A 21,111-nucleotide genomic window follows, 5' to 3' on the forward strand; every position below is an offset into this window, starting at 1 on the left:
ACCTGCTCTCCCTGCGAATACGTATGATACCGTGGCAACGGCTGCTAGTGCTCCCAATACGATAATGCCCCAACCTTGCCAATACCAGGCTCATCAGCGACATTCATCAACGAAGCACCGCCTCCATCGCCGAAGATCGTGCGTTCAGCGTGCGTGGGCTTGATATTGCGGCGGTGCATTTTAATTTCTCCGTCGCAGCCGATGTTGGACTACGAGAGATAGAGCGGGTGGTTGTCGTTTTCGGAGTAGCCGAGGGCGACGGCGATGTTGTTGGAGGAGGCGCATTGGCGGATAGTGTTCGTTTCGGGGGAGTCCCGGCGGAGGGAGCTTTTCATGTATTCGGTTACCATATTGAAGTCGACGGGCGTTGCCTATTTGTTTTGTTAGACTACTTTTTATTTATTGTTATTTTTTCGTTGCATTGCCAACTGTTCGGAGAGGGTAGGGCACGCACCAGATCCAACCCGGATACATGGGAATCCAGAGCTCAGGGAAGGCAATCAGGTCACATCCTTTGCTGGCTGCTTCCTCGATAAAGCGGTATGTCTTTTCGACAGCTGCAGGGAGGTCGAAGTAGCAGCCTTCTGCTTGGATGGCTGCTACGCGGACAGTGGGGGGAGTTTGAGTTTGTTCAAATGCCATGATTGTAGATGAAACTTTGATCTTGAACTCATTTGCTTTGATCCGCTGCCATGGCAGCTGGAAAGAAGCTTATATAGCGGCTATCATATGAGTCTAGAACATGGCCATGACTGATGATTCCGGTGTAGATGTAATGAAGATGAGGGTATCTGATGTTAGAGACTCCAACTTTCTAAGTCTGCTCTCTCCCACTCTCCAACTTCTGCCGATAGCACTTCGAGCCCTAGATCCCTTACAGTATTATAACAGATGCTCTCTACCACTTGAGAGCAGACATGCATGATATCACGGATCAACAGCAAAACATCCGGATACTTTTTTAAATAATGGTAGTCATCTAGACTAAAAGATCTATTACAGCTTTGTCATTGAACACACATTGCATTGAATAATGTCACAGTTGGAGATGCGGTTATAATGCGGTCCGCACAAATTCCGCATCCGCAGATGTGATTGTAGTAGTAACGCTTATAGTGCAGACAATGATCCGCTGAGATGCTTCGCCATGTATATCAGCATAATCGGTTTTCAATTTCTCCAAATTATCACTTCTACTTGCCGTTTGCCAGCCTTTTCAGAGACAAACTCATCATGAATGAGGCCGGCGAAGACGGCACATTCATGCCAGGGCACGAGAGCCAAGGCCCTGCCCAAAAACCTGATAACCAACCTATCACCTACTTCAACCTAACATTCAACACCAAAATTCCCGTTCTCTCACAGCCAGCCTCCATCAACCCTCAAACCTCAAACACCTAATCTCACCATACAACTGGTCCTCCGGCTACAAGTTCACAGTTACAGCCATTTCATGCATCTCCACAATCTTTGCCTCATTCGCAGCAAGCTGCTACAGCCCGGGCGCTGAACAGATGGCGAATGAATGGGATGTGAGTCAAGAAGTTGTTATCGTCGGTGTCACGACGTTTACCTGCGGATTTGCTGTTGGACCGATGTTCCTGGCTCCTTTTTCGGAGATTAATGGCAGAAAGCCTGTGTATGTAGGAACGGCAATTTTATTTACGGTTTGTCAGTTGTATTGTGCGGTTTGTAGGTCTTTTACAGGGTGTGTTTGTAATATTTTTTCCCCATTGCATCTTAAGCAACGCTAACGGAGTCTTATATATACAGGATGCTCGTAGCAAGGTTCTGGGCAGGCATCGGCGGTTCAACATTCTCAACGATGGTCGGCGGCATCGTTGCAGATATCTATCCCGCGCAGAAACGCAATACACCAATGGCGTGTTTCTCCAGCGCGGCTCTGTTCGGCACTGGGTTGGGGCCACTGGTTTGTGGGTTTATTGCAGAATATACGACATGGCGGTGGATTTTCTGTATCCAGATTATCGTCGGAGGCATGATAAGCTGTGCTGTGATTCTGTTCTTCCGCGAGACGCGCGTGACGGTTGTTTTGCGGAAGAAGGCAAAGTTGCTAAATCAATTAATGGAGAAGCTCGAGGCTGCTGGTGTTTATAGTGTCCAGGTTTCAGCAGAAATAGATAGAGAAGATGGACCATCTGAGAAGACAATGCGCATCCGATGGAAGATTGGTGCGGAGGAGAAACAGGCGAATTTCGCAACGATGATTCAGACATCCCTGCTGCGACCGTTCCAGCTCCTATTCACCGAGCCCGTCGTCTTCTTCTTTTCGCTATGGGCCGCATTCAGCTAGTCTGTCTTGTACATCAAGCTATCAGTAATCCCGCTAATATTCGAGAAAACCTATGGATTCTCCCTATCCGATTCGAACACAATATTCGCAGCATCCTGCACAGGAACCCTACTAATGACAACCATTTCCATCTTACAAGAACAACTCGCGACTCGTCAAAAGGGTTGGAACTCAGTACCCGAACATAGACTGTATTTCAGCTGCGTGGAGAGTATATGTCTACCAATCGGACTGTTCATCTTCGGCTGGACGCCGCATTATCACGTCCACTGGATCGTACCGGCCATTGGCGTATGTATTTCAACGGCGGGTATATTCTCCGTTTATCTGTCTGTGTTCAATTATCTTACCGATACTTATCATCAGTATGCGAGCTCTGCTCTTGCTGCGCAGAGTTTCTGTCGGAATATGCTTGGAGGTGTGTTTCCGTTGGTTTCGAGGCAACTTTTTAGTAATCTTACTTATAGGCCAGCGGGGAGTTTATTGGGTGGAATTGGGGCTACGTTGACCTTGGTGCCGTGGGTTTTGGTTTTTATGGGTAGACGATTCGTGCGCATAGCAAGTTGACGAGGGAGACTGTTGACTGATGGACTGTCATGGGTATGCTATTCTGTTGAGCAGGTCTATCGACCTTCATTGTAGAATAGACGAACTAGGTATTCAAGACATAGTAATTATAGTCGTTGTACCGCTCAGTCAATAACTTATGTCGAGATTCCTGTCACAGTCCACTCGTTACCAGAATCGGGATTATTAATCCCAGCATAGCAATCAAGGCTCTGTCCAATAAACAAAACCACTGGCCATGGATTGTTACATGGCTTGAACATCTGCGCCCAAACTTTGACTGCTGCATAGCTTAGTTGTTTGGCAGTCGACGTCAGATCAAGAAGTCGGTGCCATCAATTTTATATCCAAGGTCAATCGTCTGTCTTGTGAGAGAAGTGCTTCGCATACCACTCGAATGATTCACCGTAGCACGCGGTTTTCGAGTTCAGGATAAAATTGTCAGCGAAAAGTTTGACGTAAAAAGCAGCTTGGAGGATAAATACCAGAAAGCGGCTGTTCTTGCCATGCCTCAGATACTGAGCGGAGCCACTTGCCGAAGAAAACTGCGCATTCCAGATCACAAAGTACATGGTGTATACTCCAAGAGAAAGACCTGCATCGTGACAAATATGATATACTCAATTGTACAGGAATATTGAGGGCATGTACTGAGTGCAAAAGTGCGTATATAAGATGAGACCCACGTCGCGGCATTGGAGCCTTTTGAAGAGACATAGCAACGATAGCCGTATCACCACCTTGGAGATTCCGCCATTGGCCAAGGTTACAATGAAGTCGACTACGGGCAGCTCCTAATAACGCCGTGGAGGTAAAGGCAAGAGATGCATATGTGCTTTGTAGATCGAGTACTGACTCTGGTGAAGTGCGCCATGTGTGTCGCCAGCGGTTCAGGCTTGCTCAAGATCATCGATATGTTGGGAGAGCAGTCCGTCGACATTACTCAAAGCTGTTGTGCCAGGTAGATTCTTTGGAGAAGTGCATGAATGAGAATATGTCCCTGTTGGAGATATGTCGGAGACAGGATCAGTATCATTTTGAGTAACTGGGTGCGAGGAGTGTGTCTTTTTGAAGCTTACCGTTAACGCTTTTCGTGCTCGAGCTGCCAGCCATTCGCCCTCGTTTCTGGTGACCCATTCTTAACAGGAGCAGGGAAGAGGAAGTTGATTGAGTTCCCGGCCTATGAGTAACAGAGAACTGTCATATGCAAAACTCTGCAAATTCAACAGGCACCATCCAAAGAAGATAGTTCGTCTGTCGGTCTCCAGTTTAACTCATTGACCCCACTTATCCCCAGTTTCTTTCAATGTCTCCAACAGTCCGGTTTGTTGGATTGAGCGGGCAATGGGACCTTGATATTCGAAACATTCCTGAGTTAAGCTTGCCTGGTTCTGCCATAAACGGTATATAGCCAGAAGTAATAGCGCTCGATTACGGTCCATATTATCGCTCAGTGTCGTATCAGATGTCAAATCTTGCTGGCCTTGATCGTACAATTCCCCTTTATGTAGTCTCTCAAGGACAATGGACCTACTGGCCTGGTACAGAGCTCGTGCTGTTTTTAATTAGTATCGATACTGAGAACCTATGGAGAGAAGCGCCAGGATCATCTCAGGGGAGCGATAGTACGAGAGGATTTTTAAAGTTGGCACATGGATGAAGGGGTGATGGTTGCTAAACCCATCAACATAGCCACTCATGTACCGGACAATCGATGCCCGGGTTGGGAGGACAAATTGATGGATGACTTGTCGGAATAAAGCTAGAGCCTCATTGAATTGTAAACGTTGTGATTCTAGTATGATCCATGGACAGCCGAGAGGCTTCAGCTCACGAAAGTCGTCTGTCGTTTAGTTAGACATTATAGTTGGAACAGTTTTTGTATCCCTAACTTAACATCACCAGACAAATTATCTGTAACTCGTGATGGGAAGTCCGTGCTATCCGGAGTAAAGAGCTGACCCGTGGCACTCTGTGACTGATTGCCCTCCGGAACTGGCACTGAGTCCGCGAGGTAAACATCCCAGTCAATGTTCAATTCAGCTGAGCTCAAGAATCTGTTGAAGTCCAGCATTGGGTCGCCATGGTTAGCAAATAAACAATCTACTGTGGATAGAAGCATTGAATCCGCAATCGGAAACTCCGCTGTGGGCAGGGCAGATGGTAGGGAGAAATCAGCATGATCTAGATCTTGCTGATAGTGCTGTGGCAAAGCTTCCGTTAAGTTTGCCTGAGCCCTTTCCGTCGATCTTAGTGGACTGGACGTAGATCCTGAGGAATATACTAGCTAGACCCGGGACTTATCATGCCTTGAAGACCAACCTTGAGTTTGAGTGTGACCTCTGTCAGACGGATGACTTAGCCGTTCATGTCTAGTGAGCAAGTCCTTTCGAGAGAATGATCGACCGCATGGACAAGCATAAGGTTTCTCTTTGGTATCTAGGTGGGTGGTTAACATTGTCCTTTTCCGGGGTCCTAGATGGGCCACCAACGAGTGCGAGAATGCCGTCGCAGGTGCTCATGGAGGTGGAATGTTCGACCACAAAATTCACATGTCTGTAAGCCCCTGATAGTAGACATAGAGCTCCTCGTCCTGGGACTGTCCATTTACAATCCTGTCGAAAAGCGTAGTTTTTTCGAGTAGGTGCTATCCCCCGATTTGAAAGGATAACGGAACCTAGCCAATCTGGGTTAGAGAACGGAGGCTTCAGCAACTACACAGCACCAGTTGTTGCACTAGATAATTCGTATAATTCAATATTAATACAACGGACTCCATCTTCATCATCAAACGAATTTGCCTCCTTCACGTCGAATATGGAATTAGTAATCGTGACGAGCTAGCCAAATGCGGAAGTGACTTGGACACGTCCTTTTATTGGCCATTATGACTACTATACGCTGGGCTTTGAATAGTATATTCCTAATATACTCTTCCATCATGATACATTTCTCTCCTCCTTTTCTTCACCAATCTCTTTCTCTTTATGCGCAGCCACCAACATTGTCCGCAAATGTCGATGATATTCGGAGAGTGGTTGGTAAAATTTGGAGACTTGGAGACTCCAACTCTCCGACTACCTAACGGTACCGAACCGGGACTAGATATTGATCATCCTCCATTGATATGGTTGTAAACCTGCCTGTAGGGACTGAATATACCAATGTTGAACCATATCCCATTATTCTATCTCGAATATCCTTTTAGGTGCACACGGGCATATTCTAAGCCCACTTCCCCAACACCGACATCAAAATCAACCCAGCAATCAACGATATTCCACCAACAGCAACCCTCCCTAGTCCAGCATCAACCAGCTCACCACCCTCAATCACCCAGTCTCGCGCCCACATATCCACAACACCAACCCAGACAAGAATTCCCGCGGACAATGCATCCAGCGTCCCCAGCGCAATCAACGTACTCTTCTCATTCCCGTTGAACGAATTCAACACACCGATTCCAATAGCCATTCCAATAGGCGTAATCAATGCAAAGGCACTTGCCATAATAGCTTTGCTAGGGAAGATCCGGCCAGGTAGGAGAGCGATACGGGCACCTAGGGCTAGACCTTCAAAGAATTGGTGGAAGACAATCACGACGAGGAGCGTGCGGTAAAAGGAGTCGCCAGCGACAACCAGGGTAATACCAATGAGGATACTGTGGAACAGGACACCAGCTTCCATAACCAGTACGGAGAACTTGGTGGTAGGTTTCGTGGGGTCGTGGGGCGAGCCGTGGCTATGACCTAGTCCGGCGAGGGCGTTACTTTGTTGGCATTGATGGGTATTAGGTTGTTCTTTTGACTCCGTGGGGCTCTGGTCGGGGTTCTCGGGGGTTGTAGCTGGGGTCTTGGAACCGCGCGCGAGGATGATCCGGTGGCCGATGTATTCGACGAGGAAGGCGAGGAAGATTCCTGCCATGACGACAGCGGAGGTGGTAGCTTCGTATTCGAGTTCGCCGAGGCAGTCGTTTGTGAACATGAGGTTGGCATGCGTGTAGAGCTGTATTGTGTTGGTTGTTAGCTAGACATCTCTGCATTGCATTCCAAGAGGAACATACGTGGACAAAAGCCGTAGCAATGATGATACCGGTTCCGAATTGCTTGATTCCCGTCGAAACCATCGTGTTCAAAGTCTTGAACGGCAGTTTGACCAGCAACATCGGAGCAAACACGCCAATCGCGCTAGTAACAAGGATGACGAACAGCGTGCCAATACGCAGAGGCACATCATAGTCCCGGTTTTGGACACCGCATGAAGGTGTGCTGCTGCTTTCAGATTCTCCTGCCCCAACGCAGTGCCTGTTTTGTTAGTACAGGGCTGTAGAGATGGTAGGGCTTGGCATACTCGACACCGGCGTGGAAGTGGCAGTTCTCTCCTCCGGAACTCTCACTTGACTCGCTCTCGTGGTTGTGACCTTCTTCCTCCGTCGTTGCTTCTGAAATAACCTGAAACTCGTTTCCTTGTGCATCCATGCAGAATCTTCAACGGTCAGTCTCAGCCCCCATGGCGTTCGTCAAAGGTACTTACTGTTCGCTTCCATGTGAATGGCAACCCGTATACTGTGCCGGCAGCTCACCCGTTGGAGTAGCAGTCATAGAGACTTGCACCTCCTCTCCGCTCCCATTGATACAAAACACATCGTCCCCATGATTATGGCACCCTGTAATAGCAGATGACTGAGCAGACGAAGTCACACTCGCCGTCTGGGCCTGAGCCACAGCCGATAGTAGCAACAACGCAGTGATCTTGATCATTTTGCCTGCCTGAGTTCAACAATCGAAGAAACAATCTCTTCAATCGCCTCGTGGCCCTCTACGCTTTTATCCACTAAGCAAGCATCCCCAAGGTACTCGCCCAGCCCGCGGCTCTCCGCCAAGAGCTTGGCCCGGAACCGGGGTCCGCGAGGGTCTTCCATGGTTGGTTATTGCAGCCAGGGTACCCGCTCCGGATGCTTGGCCGGGGGCTTGGCTCTCCGCTCTTGGCATGGCTATCGTGTATTGCATCGGATATGTACTCCAGCTTAATCGGGGGTGTATAGGAAGCTCTCGGGCGCTTTGGCAATGCTATGGGTATCTTGTAGAATTCGGTATTGGTTGAAATGTCCCCTAGAGAAGCCGCAACCATTGAGCAGTCATAATGACCTTCTCAACCATCATCGCGTTCGTGTCCGCAAGGTCCTCTCGTGACGGCGATTTCCGTCAAACGACATTAAGACCTTTTTGTGTCTGTTCGCCGGTTAATAACTGAGCAGAGTGTGATTTGTTAATGATACTGGAGAATGAGGGATTTGAAGTCGGCTTTTCCAGGTCTAGAAGGATATTCAGGGCTCTCTGAACTCATGTCCGTCCCTCAGCTAGTATTTTACCGAAATGTAAAGTTCAGGGCTGGAGCTCTCACGTGGACACTTGCTAGACGCAGAAAATTCAGCGTGCAGATCCTGTTGAAATGCACATCATGATCCTGAAAGGCTGCTGCTTGCAGACACAAGCCGTGGCTATTGCGCGTCCCTGGATCTGTTCCTGCATTATTACCGAATGACATAACTGAAGACAGGCTGTTTTGTGTTCAGGTCATGACATGTTTGAAATTAATAAATGCGTACAAGAGCAATGAAACAATCTAGTCTCTGTGGTCGCCAAGGTGTAGTAACAATAATAATAAGAGATAAAACCCAATGCCATGCCAGATTTTGGATAAATGGTTGAGCATAGAATTTGTAGTCACTCGGTGTTCATAATTGTAGATATCATATTAAATCGCATCTCGATCGTCTACAGAATTGCTCCTGTCTTGCCCTCAATATCTCCCTCGCATCTCGAAAATCCTTGTCGTCACAATCCAGCACGTACTTCTGACAGTCCCACTCAAATGCCTCGTTATCAACAACCACCGTCTCCACAACTTTTCTGACTATTTCGATATCGTTCTTGCCGATGATACCAACGTATAAATTGTACAGAAAGCTGTCTAGCAGATCTGGTGAGCATTTTTGGGCGTTACGTTCAGGATAGGAGTTGCTCTTCGTAGCTGTCTAAATATAGTGCCCATTGTTGATAGTTGCCGAAAAGAATCGGAAGAACACGACATAGAGTATGGGTAGCCCATCTTTGCTTGTACAGGGTGAGATTGGATCCTTCAGAGAGAAATATGGATTGCGTACATTGGTTTGGTCCTCTATCGCTTCACGACGTTTGACAACTGTAGACAGTCCACTGCGCAACCCAGTCACCTGTATTTTGTCTCGAACGAAAAGAGCAAAGACAAGTATATACAAACTGTGTAAACCGTGTAAACCAAACAATCAAGCAAACAAGGCCAATTCTAACCACGGATCCCCGCAGGAGTACTTGAGAGATCATCGATTAACCAATGAACAGCCAGACAAAAACTGGTTAGACTAAGATAGTCAGCATACCGATTAACAGTAACAGTACAAATGCACAACTCACATATCCTCCAAGCCTTGTTAATCATTCAACTCGAGATCCCTACATCAACAGCAGCCGTTATCCCAAGCATTACATAACTCCAGCCCCAACGATGACAATTGCAATTGGTTTCAGTCGCACAATCCAAATCAAATCGTAAAGAAGCAAAAAGAGCGCAAGGTCGCTATCACAATCAGTACACAAATCAAGAATACCTATAACCACACTCACCTATTTCCCAATCCTAATCTCCACACCACCCGCAGCAGCCGCAATCCCAAGCGCAATAGCAAGCATAGCCCCCAAGATAACGATAGCAATAACAATCTTTATAGTCAACCGTGCCTTCTTGCTCAATCGCCGCCAACAGGCACAACGCCTTTCCTTCTCATCACACAGCCCAGAACGACCGCGACGCTTAAGGCTATGGCCGCGCGGAATACCTTTCTCGGGATCATGATTGGGGTCCTGTCCTAGCTCGGTTTGAGCGGAAATGGCAGCGGTCGAGGTTTCATAGATGCGAAGCGGGGAGGATGGGTGTGCGTCGGCTGAGGGGTTGTGGTTGAGTTGTTCGTGATCAAGGCCTGGGAATGACTCTGTCGATAATCGATTTGCTGACTTTACATGCGTCAGGTCTGAGAAGATTGGAGGGGCTGTGCTGCTTTGACCGGTGGGGGTTCTGGAGGGGTATGGGGTATTGGGAGGAGCAACCGTTCCGGGCCCTGGCGCCATGCTGCTCTGGGAATCAATAGAGAAGGGACGACGCATGATGTTTTGGGGTTTACTGAAAAAGGGACGACGCATGGTGCTTTGGGAATCGTAGGAAAAAGGAGGGCGATGCGCGAATCAAAAAATGAACTGAATAGATACGCTGTTAACGTATACAAACATGCAGATAATATGCAAGTGGTAAAAAGGAGAAGAATGGCGGAACTTGTGGTTACTTGTATTTTTTTTATGGCGGCTGGAAGGCGCTGAGTGCGACTTCCTCAGAACGCAACACCCGGTTTCCTAATTTGGAAGGCTGTCACTTCGACATAATATGTCATTGCATTACATCTAGAATAATACACCTTATGCAAAGTACTACTTTGAATAGTTTCGTTATTACACGCACTCAACAAACTACCCCATTCAGCAACAACCTCAGTTCAGAATAAAACAGAAGTACTCACTTTCAATGATCCCATTCACCGGAATATCAGTCGAAGTCGTATAACTCGCCGCGTCCCTCAACGAATACACATACACGCCTACCAATTCCTGTGCCTCCGCCAATCTCGGAAACCCACCATAATAATTCAACTGCTGCTTCCAGTCAGTTTGCTGCGGCACCCAGTGGGCCATGGCTGTGTTGACGAGGCCAGGGGAGATGCCGTTGACACAGATGTTGTGGGATGCTCATTCTATGGCTAGGGTGTGTGTCATTTTACAAACACCGGCTTTGGAAGCGCCATATGAGGTAGAAGGGGCGCGCTTTTTTAGTACCATTTGTGTTTCGGATGAGATGAGAAAGGGAGGCTTTGTTCGCGAAATAAGATGCCATTCAGGCCGTGAAGGCAATGGAACCCTTGATTCCAAGCCGAATAAAGGCTCGCGCAGCCATTCTTGCTGTGTAAAATGATCCGATAAACTACCAAATCAGCACTTGCTCTCTTCAGTCAGGGGAGTCGAGGGACCAACATTCACAGAGAACAACACTTCAATCTCTTCATCCATGAAGTCCAATGCAGGCTTATGCTTCATCCATCATATATCTACTGTCATATCATGCAGCGCACCAGCTTCGTCAATAATCATATCCACCGCTGCAGCGATGCTCGATGACTGGGTCACATCCGTATGGATGACAAAGAGCTTGTCGGGGGAAGCGCTGAGCAAGAGCGTGGAACTCATCGGTTGTCGCCGATGACGAGGGATTAGACGCTAGTTGCGCCATTAACGAGGCAGGCTTTGATGATTCCGAGGCCGATGCCACGGTTTGCGCCGGCGACTATGTATACTGGTTAGAGGGTATCGGGGTATAGGGTTGAGGACATACTGGCGATGGTTTCGGAGGGTGATGTTCGAACATTTGGGCCATTGCATTTTGTCAGTCTTCTTTGATCGAGCCCAATCAACGAGCGCAGCCAAATTCCTCTTTATATAACTTGTAATACATGTTCATAGAAGTTCATCCAAGTTCATCCTGCATTAATCTACATTACGAGGAGCCATTACACTCGTCACTGTACATACCGCAAAGGTCACCTAAATACCCAGCAAAGCTCCTCTCGAATTCAATTGTGCCCTCCACAGCCGATGCTCATTGAGAATGAACATCTCCCCTTCTCTCCCGAAGCAAAAATTCGCAGCTCCCCCTTCCACCAAGATCCGGCCGAGGAGAACACCACCCGGCGACCAGACGATTACTCCATCACCACAACCGGAGTACACATTTCCCTCGAGATCGCATTTGATGCCGTCGGGAATACCCACAGGAGCCATGGCGAAGAGCCGGCGGTTGATAAGGAATGGTTCCCCGTGATAGTACATCACGTCGAATGCGTAACTGCATCGCCCTCCCCGTTAGTATTATCCTCAGCCCATTCCAAAGTAAAGAAAAACATACATGCTAGAAGGCAACGTCTCATCAACAGCCCCGATAGCCCTAAACCTCGCCGTATCCGTAACATAAACCGTCCTCTCATCTGGCGAGAAGCAAATCCCATTCGGCTTAATAAACCCATCCGCCAAACACCTAATCGCCCCGCTCATAGGGTCAAACCGATAAACCTGTCCCGGCAGCGAAGGCACAGGCCGATACCCATGCTCATATCCGTAAATCGGATCCGTGAACCATATCGTCCCATCCGTATGCACGACAACGTCGTTCACGGAATTGAATTCGCGTCCGTAGAAATTTGTGATCACGGGCTTGACGTCATGTGGGTGTTTTGAGGACATGTAATACAGTCCAGATGGGGCCTTTAGCGACCCCTGCGCGCAGAATAGGATCCCGTCTTTGTAGTTGACACCGCCGTTGCCCATGGGGATTGCGTCGGATGGGAGTTCTTCGTAGGACGCGCGGACGACGCCATGGTGGTCTTTTGTGAGAAGGATTTTGGATATTTGGACGGTGCGGTCGCCGGCTGTTGTATAGATGTGGTTGCTGGTTATGAAAAGGGTGTTGTCCGGGGGGATGTAGACACCGGCTTCGTGGGCAAAGGCGTATTCTTTGTTTTCAAGGAGAAGTTCGAGCGTGGGATTGGGGCCCAGGATGGCCTTGAAGCGGTCGTCATGCATGAGGAATGACTCCATTTTGTCGTTACCAGTGAATTGAGAGTTGTGGAGTGGAATAAGGAAATTGGAGACAACGCGGAAGAAATTATGAGGGGCAATCCGAGCTCGTCTCGAGGCGCGGAGATCCACCGATCTATACATTCTGACTATCTATTACAAACTTCGGAATGCATATCAATCATCATCACCCCAAAATTCCTTCAAATCCTCCACGCGCCATGCTGTCGCCCAGCCCGTTTCTCGCTCAATGCGCGTCAATGTGTTAACAATAGCTTCATGTTCCGAGCAATGCGACATGGCTTTCCCGGCCAGCCAGAGGGGTTGTAGAGCGTTTGTCCAGCAGCCACTGGTTTGGTCAGTACAAGTACATACTATATTAGAGAGATAGTACATACTGATGTGTGTTTGAAGCTGAAATGGCGCAAATTTGCCGGGCATGCCATAAAACGGATTTCTGCGGAATACCATAAGCTTCTTTCTCCAAGAGGGGTTAATGTATACTCACTGGCTTCCGTGATAACGAAACTGTCTTCGGTTTCCGCTGTAGTAATAATAATACACAAGCATGATATAATTGGTTCCCAGAAACTACGCATCGCATCAGCAAAGAGCATCAACAAACAGATACGAGGGAAACCGTACTAGCAGCTCCATTCCCATAGATCACCGTCGGAAACGGCGTCTCCTTAACCCCAGGAGTATGACCACTGAATATTGGCTTCATCTGGCCTGGTCGTTGTTCATACCATTGCTCAGCCCGATCCAACAACCCCTTCCAGCGATCAACATACATGTCACGGTCAAGATAATGGCACGGGAAACAAGACGAATGATGATGCTTTGATGCGCCGCATAAAACACCTAACGTCTGCGCGCAGAGGTACACGGTGTAATTAGCATAAGTATCAAAATTTGCTTTCGAGGCAAGAAACAGCTGAGAAGCCTGGTGAGGATTCATCGTGCGGGGCGTCCAGTTATGAATCGGGATGATGGTTTCTTCTTCGGAGATCAGACCACCGCAAACGTCCATCCGGGCAAAGCACCAGAAGAGCGCTTGTTCTTCTTTTCCGGAGAAGCCGTTGATCTCAGCAGCTTGGATTAGGAATGCGCAACCGTCGAGATGACGGCGCCATTCTTTGGGGTTGCAGCTTAGCATTTCCAGCACGCAGAGAATGACGCAAGATGCAATTACTGGTGTTGTTTTACTTTCAAGCTCTGGTAATAAGAGGTGAATGGCTTCTTGATATAGGGACAGGCTTTCTGATTGCGATTTCTCATTTTGCTTCCGTTCCATTTGTCGTGCAGATAGTGCAAGGATCGAGTATCGCAGATGGAGCGATGATTTGGCCATCTGTGGGAATGTCGATGCGAAGTGGCGATGGTTATCGAACATGTCGAGCTATTCGATAGCATGTTAGCATCCACAGTATGTACTCCATAGCGCGAGAAACCCACCCATGTACAAATCTCATTCAAATAATTCTGCCAGAGAATAATCTCCCTCTCCAATGACAACGTAAACCCCCTTCCAGGTCTCGCCCTGGTGTCGTTGGGCGCAACGCCAGGTACAATATCCGGCGTACTTCCCCGACTGGGGATATCCGGTCGTGCTGTCCAAAGCTGCCGATTCCGCAGAGCTGTATGAAGCGCCTCGTACGCCGACCCGGGTACGAAGACGTCGATGTTCGCTACATTAGCCGGATCGGAAAAGACGCCGTGATCGAATAATGGCGAGGCCATCGCTGCCGGGTAGCCCTCGGAGAACGAGCTGTGGGAGATAAGACCCATGAAGTCCGGGCTGGAGAGGTAGGAGACGTGAGAGTCATGACTGGATGATGGCGAGTGGTTCGTGAAGTCGAGGTGGTGTGAGGGACTGTGGTCGAGAGGTGGTGTTGGTGCTGGTGCTGTAGTTGTGGCTGTAGCTGTGGCTGTAGCTGTAGGCGGTGCGGGTGTAGGAGCTGGTAAAGCGTCATTGCCATTCACGGGACTATTATGTGCAAAGTCATGCTCAGGTTGCTGGTCATTATTGTCGTTGTTGTCGTTAAGGTCATCAATGTCATTATTTGCATCGGGCAAATTGATATCATCCACCGGTTTTGGAGATGCCCGTGGGGATTCCTGATCTTGACTCTTTCGCGGTTGAACATTTAAAATCTTTTTCGTCAGCACTCAATCCTGCATAGACAAAAATAGCAAGTACCTTAAACTTATTATTTTGCTTCCGGCTTGCTGACTGCTTCATTGACGGGTGCTCCGGCTCCAGCACCTTAAGATTAGCTTCGCGAAAAGACCCTAGCATACGCCATTGGCATTTCTCCCCGCGTCGCTTGCATCCAACGCACATCGGCTTCGTCTCGTCACCTATTAACTCACTTCAGTTAGTTATGTTAAGAGCCTGCGGGGGGGTTTATGGCGGACATTTCCGGCGCCGCCGACTGCAGTTCAGACAGCCGGTGCGGGTGCGCTTTCTTGTTTCTGTAGGGGTCATGGTCATAATACTATGTGTGACCTTGGCCTCTGTCGGATCTGAAAGTGACATACATATGTGACAGTTGAGATTCTCAGAGGAGAGATACGAAAGAGATAGCTATTTACGGCAAGCGACGCTACGTGGTACCCAAAAGAGTAATTTTAAGCGCTGTGGGGAAGGTCCCCGAAAATGACGATTCTGGAGAAATCCGGAGAAGACGGTAATTTCCGATGTCCACCGAAAGGGGACCGGAGTAGGGCCGTGACTCATGCATCGGTGCTACATACTATGATAAGACATTCTTTTACCATACAAAAAGGGAAACATTATTCCACGTGCTGGACCTCCTCGTCCTTCTCCGTTCTTCCCCCGACATCGCCTGTCTGGCCCATGGATGCATCCCAGTGCAACTGTACTTTCGGGCCGGTGAATAGCCGATCTACCTGTTCCAGGGTGAGGTTGCGCGGTTCGGGATAAAAGAAGTAAATGACGGGCAGGAAGCAGAAATTAAAGACTGTATATGATCAGCAAAAGATACTGGTATTCACGAAGGGGGTGACATACTGGCAAAATAAATGTATGTCCGGTAACCGACTCCCGCGATACTAACGGGGGTGATTTCCACGACAAGGAATGTGAAGATCCCTATATTCTCAGTATCTATAAAATAATAATAATAAAAAGGGTAATACAAGGAAGGGAAGGAGGGGGTAGGGGACTTACAGTTTGTCGCCGTCGCCAACGCAGCGGATCGCGTGCGGACAGCCAGCGGTGCATATTCAGCAGGCACTACACGGTCAGTAAAGGGACAAAATAAATGCACTTTGGGATAAACTTACACAACCAAGCAACTCCCAATAGGCCAATGCCAAAAAAGAAGTTGAACAAGAAAAGCATCACGGTGGCAACTATACCAGCACCGTGACCACCATCGTACACTGTTCCGGCCAGGATGGCCATACACGTACATTGACCGGCAGCAGCAAAAAGCATCAGCTTGCGACGACCGACACTGTCATTTGTCAGCATTGCCTTTCATGACTTAGTATGAGTGGGTAGTAACACACCGATCAATCGTCCAGATCGGAATCAAGGTCGAGATAAAGTATGCTACACCGTTGAACCCAGCCACCAACAAGGCAGTGTTATGGTCCATTCCAACAGAGTTCTCAAAAATAACCGTATTATACTAACCACCTATTAGTATGTACTATCGAGCATGGGGCAAGGCCACTCACATAAGTAATCAGGTTGACACCCGATAATTGCTGCATCATCTGCCCACCCATACCCAACAGCGTCCGATGCAGAAACCGCTGGGGTCCATTGGTGAAGACCATCTTGAACGAGCTCTCCAAAGTCGCTTGCTGCTCTTTGATAATGGCCTGCGTGATTTCGTCGATTTCAATGTTGATGACTTGGTCATCGTGGGCGATGGAACGGGCATTTGGCTGGAGAGCCCAGATGATGTGTCGGCCTTCGTCGGGTTTACCGTGTGCAATCAACTGTCCTTGTTAGTCGCGCTATTTATAACTCGAGAGAAGAGGTCGCACCCAACGAGGCGATTCCGGGAGGAAAAGGGTACCAAGGAAGGTGGTAATGGCGAAAATGATCTGGAGAGCGATGGGGAAACGGAACTGGGCATCGTTGACTACGTAGCTCATGCCGTAGTCTACTTCGTCAGGTTCGTTCAAGTGATTTAAATATGAGGGTAGAAATACTAACCAACCCAGTACGCCATCATAACGCCGAAAATGTTGATACATAGTTCGATGGCAATCTTTTTGGTCAGCCAGTCCGCACACAGGGAAACAGGAGACTAACCGCCTTTCCTCTACTGGCCGCTTTGCTAAGTTCCGAATGCCAGACCGCTAGGTAGAAACCATTAGTATCAGCCTCTGGCAAAGGCGAGGGCAAACTAACGAATGGTACTCGTGTTCATCCCATTTCCAACACCAGCCACAATCCGTCCAACAATCATGTGCGGGATACTAAACGCACTGCACTGCAACGCAGCCCCGACGGTGAGAATAACACAGCCGATCATAATACAGTATCGTCGTCCGAGCCTCTCGCCAAAAAAGAGGGCCAGTAGAGCACCCAAGAAGCAGCCCTAAACCGTTAGAATCGTCTGTTGAGGGACCGGATGAACGTACGATCTCATAGATGGCAACCCTAGTTTCGTCAGCTTTGTCATGAATGCCACAAAGAAAAAAACATTTACACTGTGCCCTGTAGTGATGAGCTACCATGACCTGTAGGCGTCGTATCGATTTCAGGAAACGTCCGAACAAACGCGTCGCCGGTCAGGAGACCAGCCATTACACCCTGATCATATCCAAAGCTATTCCAGTCAGACAGCAAACTAACTTTAACAGCTAAGCAGCACACTCACAGCAAGAAGCCGCTTCCTGCCGTGGCTGTAATGGCCCACGACAAGTGCTGGCCCACGAGAAACGACATGATAACGGTTTATGACAGATCTAATGATTGATGAAGTTCCCCATGGGGATGTGGTACTTATAACCCCCTGTTCATCGGTTGTGTCATTACCGAGTCGGCAGGCCGTGCGTCAATAATACTCGTCTTGTATAGCACCCTTGTCTGTTGTTTCGTGCCGTTGTTGATGTCCGAAGTCAAGCCGATCTGTTACCGAATCAGGTATATATACGCGCCTCCACGATGCGGGACCCGCCACTGTATGTATTCCGTATTTGGAAATGGGAAGCACTGATGAACTGTCTTGATTAAAGATACGTTCGTAATTGGAGCTTCTTGAGAACGGGTTGGGTGTGATCGGAACAGGTATAAATGTGCGTCCTTTCCCTTTATCCCACAGCCAGCTCATCCAGCCCGCAATAACATACAACCTCTTCAATCAATTCCTCACAATCAACCAAAATGTCTCCCTCTCTCGGCCTTGATCACACCACCCCCGGCCCCGTCCCCGAGACGAACCAAACACCCGCCGGCTTCGCCCGCACCTCCGACCTCTTCTCTCTTGGCAACAGAACAACCGTGATCACCGGCGGCGGTCGCGGTGTCGGAATCACCCTCGCCAGCGCCGTCGTCGAAGCCGGCGGTGACGTTGTCTGTCTTGATCTCCTCCCGAACCCCAGCGAAAACGAATGGAATGCTTTACAAAAGCTTGCCACGGCTCGGGGGCTGCAGGCGACTTATGTCAGGTGTGACATTACGAACGAAGAGAATACAAAGACAGTTCTGGAGAAGATCGCAGTGGAGAGCTTACAGAGGAACATGCCCATGCGGGGGTTGATCACTTGCGCCGGTATTCAGCAGATGGTTCCAGCTCTGGAATATCCGATTGACGGGTTCCGGAAGATGATGGAGGTTAAGTGAGTGTTCATCTTCCATGAGTTGTCGGAGATAACTGCTAACTGAGTAGTGTTATTGGTACTTTTGTCCCCGCTAAGCACTTTGCGAACATCTTGAAAGAGCAGAACACCCCCGGAAGCATTGTTATGATTGCATCCATGTCCGGTGACATTGCCAACCGAGTATGTTCCTATTCCCTCCTCATCCTTCGACAGCTACCTAACAATAGCAGGGCCTCACATGCACCGCCTATAACTCATCCAAATCCGCTGTTCACCAAATGTGCCGTTCTGTCGCCCAAGAATGGGGTCAATATGGAATCCGCATCAACACCCTCTCTGCCGGAGTAAGCTTCACCCTCGCACTTTTTCAAGTAGACATACAGAAGCTGAATTAAGCAGTACATCCGCACCGCCATGACCGACCAATTGCTCCAGGAGAAGCCCGAAGTCGAAGAGATCTGGATGCGGGGTGCTCTGCTCGGCCGTCTGGGAGCTCCGGAGGACTTTAAGGCGCCGACAGTGTACATGTTGGCTGATGGGAGTTCGTTCATGACGGGTGCTGATTTGCGGGTAGATGGTGGCCATTGTGCTTCTGCTTAATTATTGTATAGATATAGCATAGACGGGATAAAATAGAATGATTATATGTCCAATTGTATCATTACGATCACTATTCTACATAGCCATAGCCGACGGTGTAATCCATTATTTGGAGCACTTTCTACGTATACTCTCTCCTAGTCCAAAATAAGCAAAACAGAGACAGATCGTGCTAGCCCTAGTTAGCCAAGCTCCACTGTGGAGATCCGGGGCCGTGTTACCATATTAGGAAGGCGTAGGCGCAGTTACTTTGTATGGTAACAGAGAGTTCTCCACGCAACATGACGGTAGAAAGCTTTAGCGATGGTTCATGACTGTAGGGTGGAGTCACAGCGAAGTACCCCGGTGCTCCATGTGTCTACAACGTCATTTGAAGATGTTGTGTCCATGTGAGCGGACAATGAGTTTGTCGGTCCTCGGATCTCTCTGCAGGAACGGACGGGCCTAGAGACAATATATATTTGGTATAGGTATGTATTTTTACTGTACGAAAGGGCTTTGTAATCATAATCTCCATGATTTACACCAATGGCCAAGGTTTCTAGGACTTGAACACTGGGCGTGCGAATATCCGCGTAATGATGTCGGCTCTGGAGACTTGCTCGGCAGAGCATATTATATCAATTATGGTAAAGTTCCAGTAGTACTGCTTTCAAGGCCCTGGAACCAACAACACTGAATCGTTTGTCTCGTAAGAAAACTCAGAGCGACGATAAATAGAGCTTTCCTCCAAGCGTTTCTCTATATAGAACCCCAATCTGCCCCCTTCATCGTAAAACCGTTTCCAGTGCCACAGAATATGCCATTACTGGCATTTTCGCGGGATTTGCACATTCTAGAATCAATTATCAAGGGTTTGAACCTGCCCTTTCCATCCTTGCGAGCAATGGAATTCCTGGCGCTTACGTCCGTGTTGATAAGGTTTTCTGAATGAAGAACTCTAAAAATTTGGAGGGCGCATTCGCCGATGGACTACAGGTCTTCTTTGGGGATATGTGTAGCAAGCTTCGTCGAGGAAACGCCTTCACAATACTCTATCAAGATTCCTGAATGCCAGCATACCCATTGGAAGGCTTTAATGCGGAACTCTACACAGCTGTACTCGGTTATAAAATCGTGGGACGCGTTTTCCCTGGTATTATAAAAGTTGCCGTATACATCCACCTCGCATTAAGCATTCCCCCTAGGTACCAATGTAGGTATGCTTCACAACATGCTGTGCTCTTCCGTACGCCCTCCATAGCGCATTTGCAATCGTATAATATGCCGAATGTTGTTTCCGCGTCTCCATCCAAGATATACTGACGATACTGATTCTCGACCTTGAGAGACCAGGGAGGAATATGCCCATCGTTGCGAAATTGGTTGGCGAAGCGGCGATAGTAATGCTTCAAGTCGAGACGTGCCAAAGATATCCATCAATATACGTATAAGCAGCATCTTTAGATATACAATTATCCTATTTACCAAAAGTCGCTTTGGCGTCATTGCTCGAGATATTCACCAGAGCACGCCTATAGCATAGAAGACCCAAGCTCTCTCTCCTCTCATGCAATCCTCTCTCCTCCACATATCACATCGTCTCAGCAAGAAAAACTCTTTCCTCCTTTTTCACACTTCACTAATACGAGCACCGTTTTAAGCAGTGTCCTTGAGCTGTGGATGACTAGATTGAGTACGCATAGGTCCCAAGATCTTGAAATGGTTGGTTCTTAACGGTCAATATGGTCTGTCTCAATAGATTTACAGTTATTAGTTCTCAACTAACATGGTACACCCAGAAAGGCATCTATGATCCCTTACGTGAATACCTCGTCACCTTAAAGCCAAACGCACCACTTAAAGTTTGACCCTGTGGGAGATTGGAGACCTCACTAGTGACCAAAAGTCCTCCGCGACGAACCTCGTCCGCCCAGACGATGATCAAAACCGGCAAGGACTGCGCTGCCTAGACATACCCTACATGAGAAGTTCTTGTCGGTCCTGGGGAAAGGACATGCCGAATACACACATAGTCAGAAAGCTCAGGGAGTTGAGGAAATAATAACTACTCGGGATGTCTACAGTCTAACCCTTATCGCGATCGATAACATCGGTGTTTGTTTT

At 48.3% G+C, this 21,111-nt stretch overlaps 9 protein-coding genes across 9 annotated transcripts; 2 read left to right on the forward strand and 7 right to left on the reverse strand.

Annotated features, from left to right (window-relative positions):
* Positions 1-209: 209 nt before the first annotated feature.
* On the reverse strand, positions 210-642 carry EURHEDRAFT_380381 (Nitrilase/cyanide hydratase and apolipo protein N-acyltransferase; the record flags this gene model as incomplete). The annotated part of the gene is made up of 2 exons (XM_040779289.1): positions 210-371; positions 430-642. 2 exons carry the CDS (start codon positions 640-642, stop codon positions 210-212), a joined length of 375 nt encoding a protein of 124 aa, XP_040635984.1.
* A 100-nt stretch (positions 643-742) lies between these two features.
* Positions 743-2,881, forward strand: EURHEDRAFT_544283 (MFS general substrate transporter; the record flags this gene model as incomplete). Its single annotated transcript, XM_040787426.1, has 4 exons — positions 743-879; positions 1,370-1,708; positions 1,774-2,278; positions 2,315-2,881. 4 exons carry the CDS (start codon positions 743-745, stop codon positions 2,879-2,881), a joined length of 1,548 nt encoding a protein of 515 aa, XP_040635985.1.
* Positions 2,882-4,155: 1,274 nt separating this feature from the next.
* On the reverse strand, positions 4,156-5,339 carry EURHEDRAFT_405405 (C2H2-type zinc finger protein; the record flags this gene model as incomplete). Its single annotated transcript, XM_040780382.1, has 4 exons — positions 4,156-4,436; positions 4,467-4,724; positions 4,784-5,152; positions 5,204-5,339. The coding sequence occupies 4 exons, from the start codon at positions 5,337-5,339 to the stop codon at positions 4,156-4,158; spliced, it is 1,044 nt and encodes a 347-aa protein (XP_040635986.1).
* Positions 5,340-6,106: 767 nt separating this feature from the next.
* zrfC (putative ZIP Zinc transporter) lies at positions 6,107-7,641 on the reverse strand (the record flags this gene model as incomplete). The annotated part of the gene is made up of 4 exons (XM_040784847.1): positions 6,107-6,886; positions 6,945-7,185; positions 7,232-7,366; positions 7,415-7,641. 4 exons carry the CDS (start codon positions 7,639-7,641, stop codon positions 6,107-6,109), a joined length of 1,383 nt encoding a protein of 460 aa, XP_040635987.1.
* A 1,905-nt stretch (positions 7,642-9,546) lies between these two features.
* EURHEDRAFT_380384 (uncharacterized protein) lies at positions 9,547-10,119 on the reverse strand (the record flags this gene model as incomplete). Its single annotated transcript, XM_040779290.1, has 1 exon — positions 9,547-10,119. The coding sequence occupies one exon, from the start codon at positions 10,117-10,119 to the stop codon at positions 9,547-9,549; it is 573 nt and encodes a 190-aa protein (XP_040635995.1).
* A 342-nt stretch (positions 10,120-10,461) lies between these two features.
* Positions 10,462-11,398, reverse strand: EURHEDRAFT_517848 (NAD(P)-binding protein; the record flags this gene model as incomplete). Its single annotated transcript, XM_040786602.1, has 6 exons — positions 10,462-10,715; positions 10,885-10,948; positions 10,999-11,055; positions 11,077-11,172; positions 11,241-11,317; positions 11,353-11,398. The coding sequence occupies 6 exons, from the start codon at positions 11,396-11,398 to the stop codon at positions 10,462-10,464; spliced, it is 594 nt and encodes a 197-aa protein (XP_040635988.1).
* EURHEDRAFT_507120 (SMP-30/gluconolactonase/LRE family protein) lies at positions 11,383-12,640 on the reverse strand. Its single transcript, XM_040785861.1, has 2 exons — positions 11,927-12,640; positions 11,383-11,866 (listed from the first exon to the last, which is right to left on the reverse strand). The coding sequence occupies exons 1-2, from the start codon at positions 12,613-12,615 to the stop codon at positions 11,566-11,568; spliced, it is 990 nt and encodes a 329-aa protein (XP_040635989.1). The 5' UTR covers positions 12,616-12,640; the 3' UTR covers positions 11,383-11,565.
* Positions 12,641-12,771: 131 nt separating this feature from the next.
* Positions 12,772-17,530, reverse strand: EURHEDRAFT_517850 (uncharacterized protein; the record flags this gene model as incomplete). Its single annotated transcript, XM_040786603.1, has 18 exons — positions 12,772-12,943; positions 12,970-13,051; positions 13,103-13,185; positions 13,344-13,996; positions 14,053-14,751; positions 14,798-14,958; positions 15,632-15,712; positions 15,791-15,856; positions 15,907-16,079; positions 16,135-16,256; positions 16,306-16,572; positions 16,621-16,739; positions 16,793-16,847; positions 16,892-16,938; positions 16,991-17,180; positions 17,224-17,242; positions 17,292-17,411; positions 17,463-17,530. 18 exons carry the CDS (start codon positions 17,528-17,530, stop codon positions 12,772-12,774), a joined length of 3,177 nt encoding a protein of 1,058 aa, XP_040635990.1.
* A 438-nt stretch (positions 17,531-17,968) lies between these two features.
* EURHEDRAFT_380388 (oxidoreductase, short chain dehydrogenase/reductase family) lies at positions 17,969-19,005 on the forward strand (the record flags this gene model as incomplete). The annotated part of the gene is made up of 4 exons (XM_040779291.1): positions 17,969-18,423; positions 18,474-18,585; positions 18,636-18,749; positions 18,805-19,005. The coding sequence occupies 4 exons, from the start codon at positions 17,969-17,971 to the stop codon at positions 19,003-19,005; spliced, it is 882 nt and encodes a 293-aa protein (XP_040635991.1).
* Between the last annotated feature and the right edge of the window lie 2,106 nt (positions 19,006-21,111).

Source organism: Aspergillus ruber (assembly GCF_000600275.1).
Source record: "Aspergillus ruber CBS 135680 unplaced genomic scaffold scaffold00028, whole genome shotgun sequence".
Lineage (NCBI taxonomy): Eukaryota > Fungi > Ascomycota > Eurotiomycetes > Eurotiales > Aspergillaceae > Aspergillus > Aspergillus ruber.

Excerpts from the sequence above, each read along its gene's own strand:
- EURHEDRAFT_507120 (XM_040785861.1), bottom strand. The coding sequence starts at position 12,615 with ATGGAGTCATTCCTCATGCATGACGACCGCTTCAAGGCCATCCTGGGC. Across the intron at positions 11,867-11,926 it reads GAGACGTTGCCTTCTAGCAT|TTACGCATTCGACGTGATGT; the intron begins GTATGTTTTTCT and ends AGGGCGATGCAG.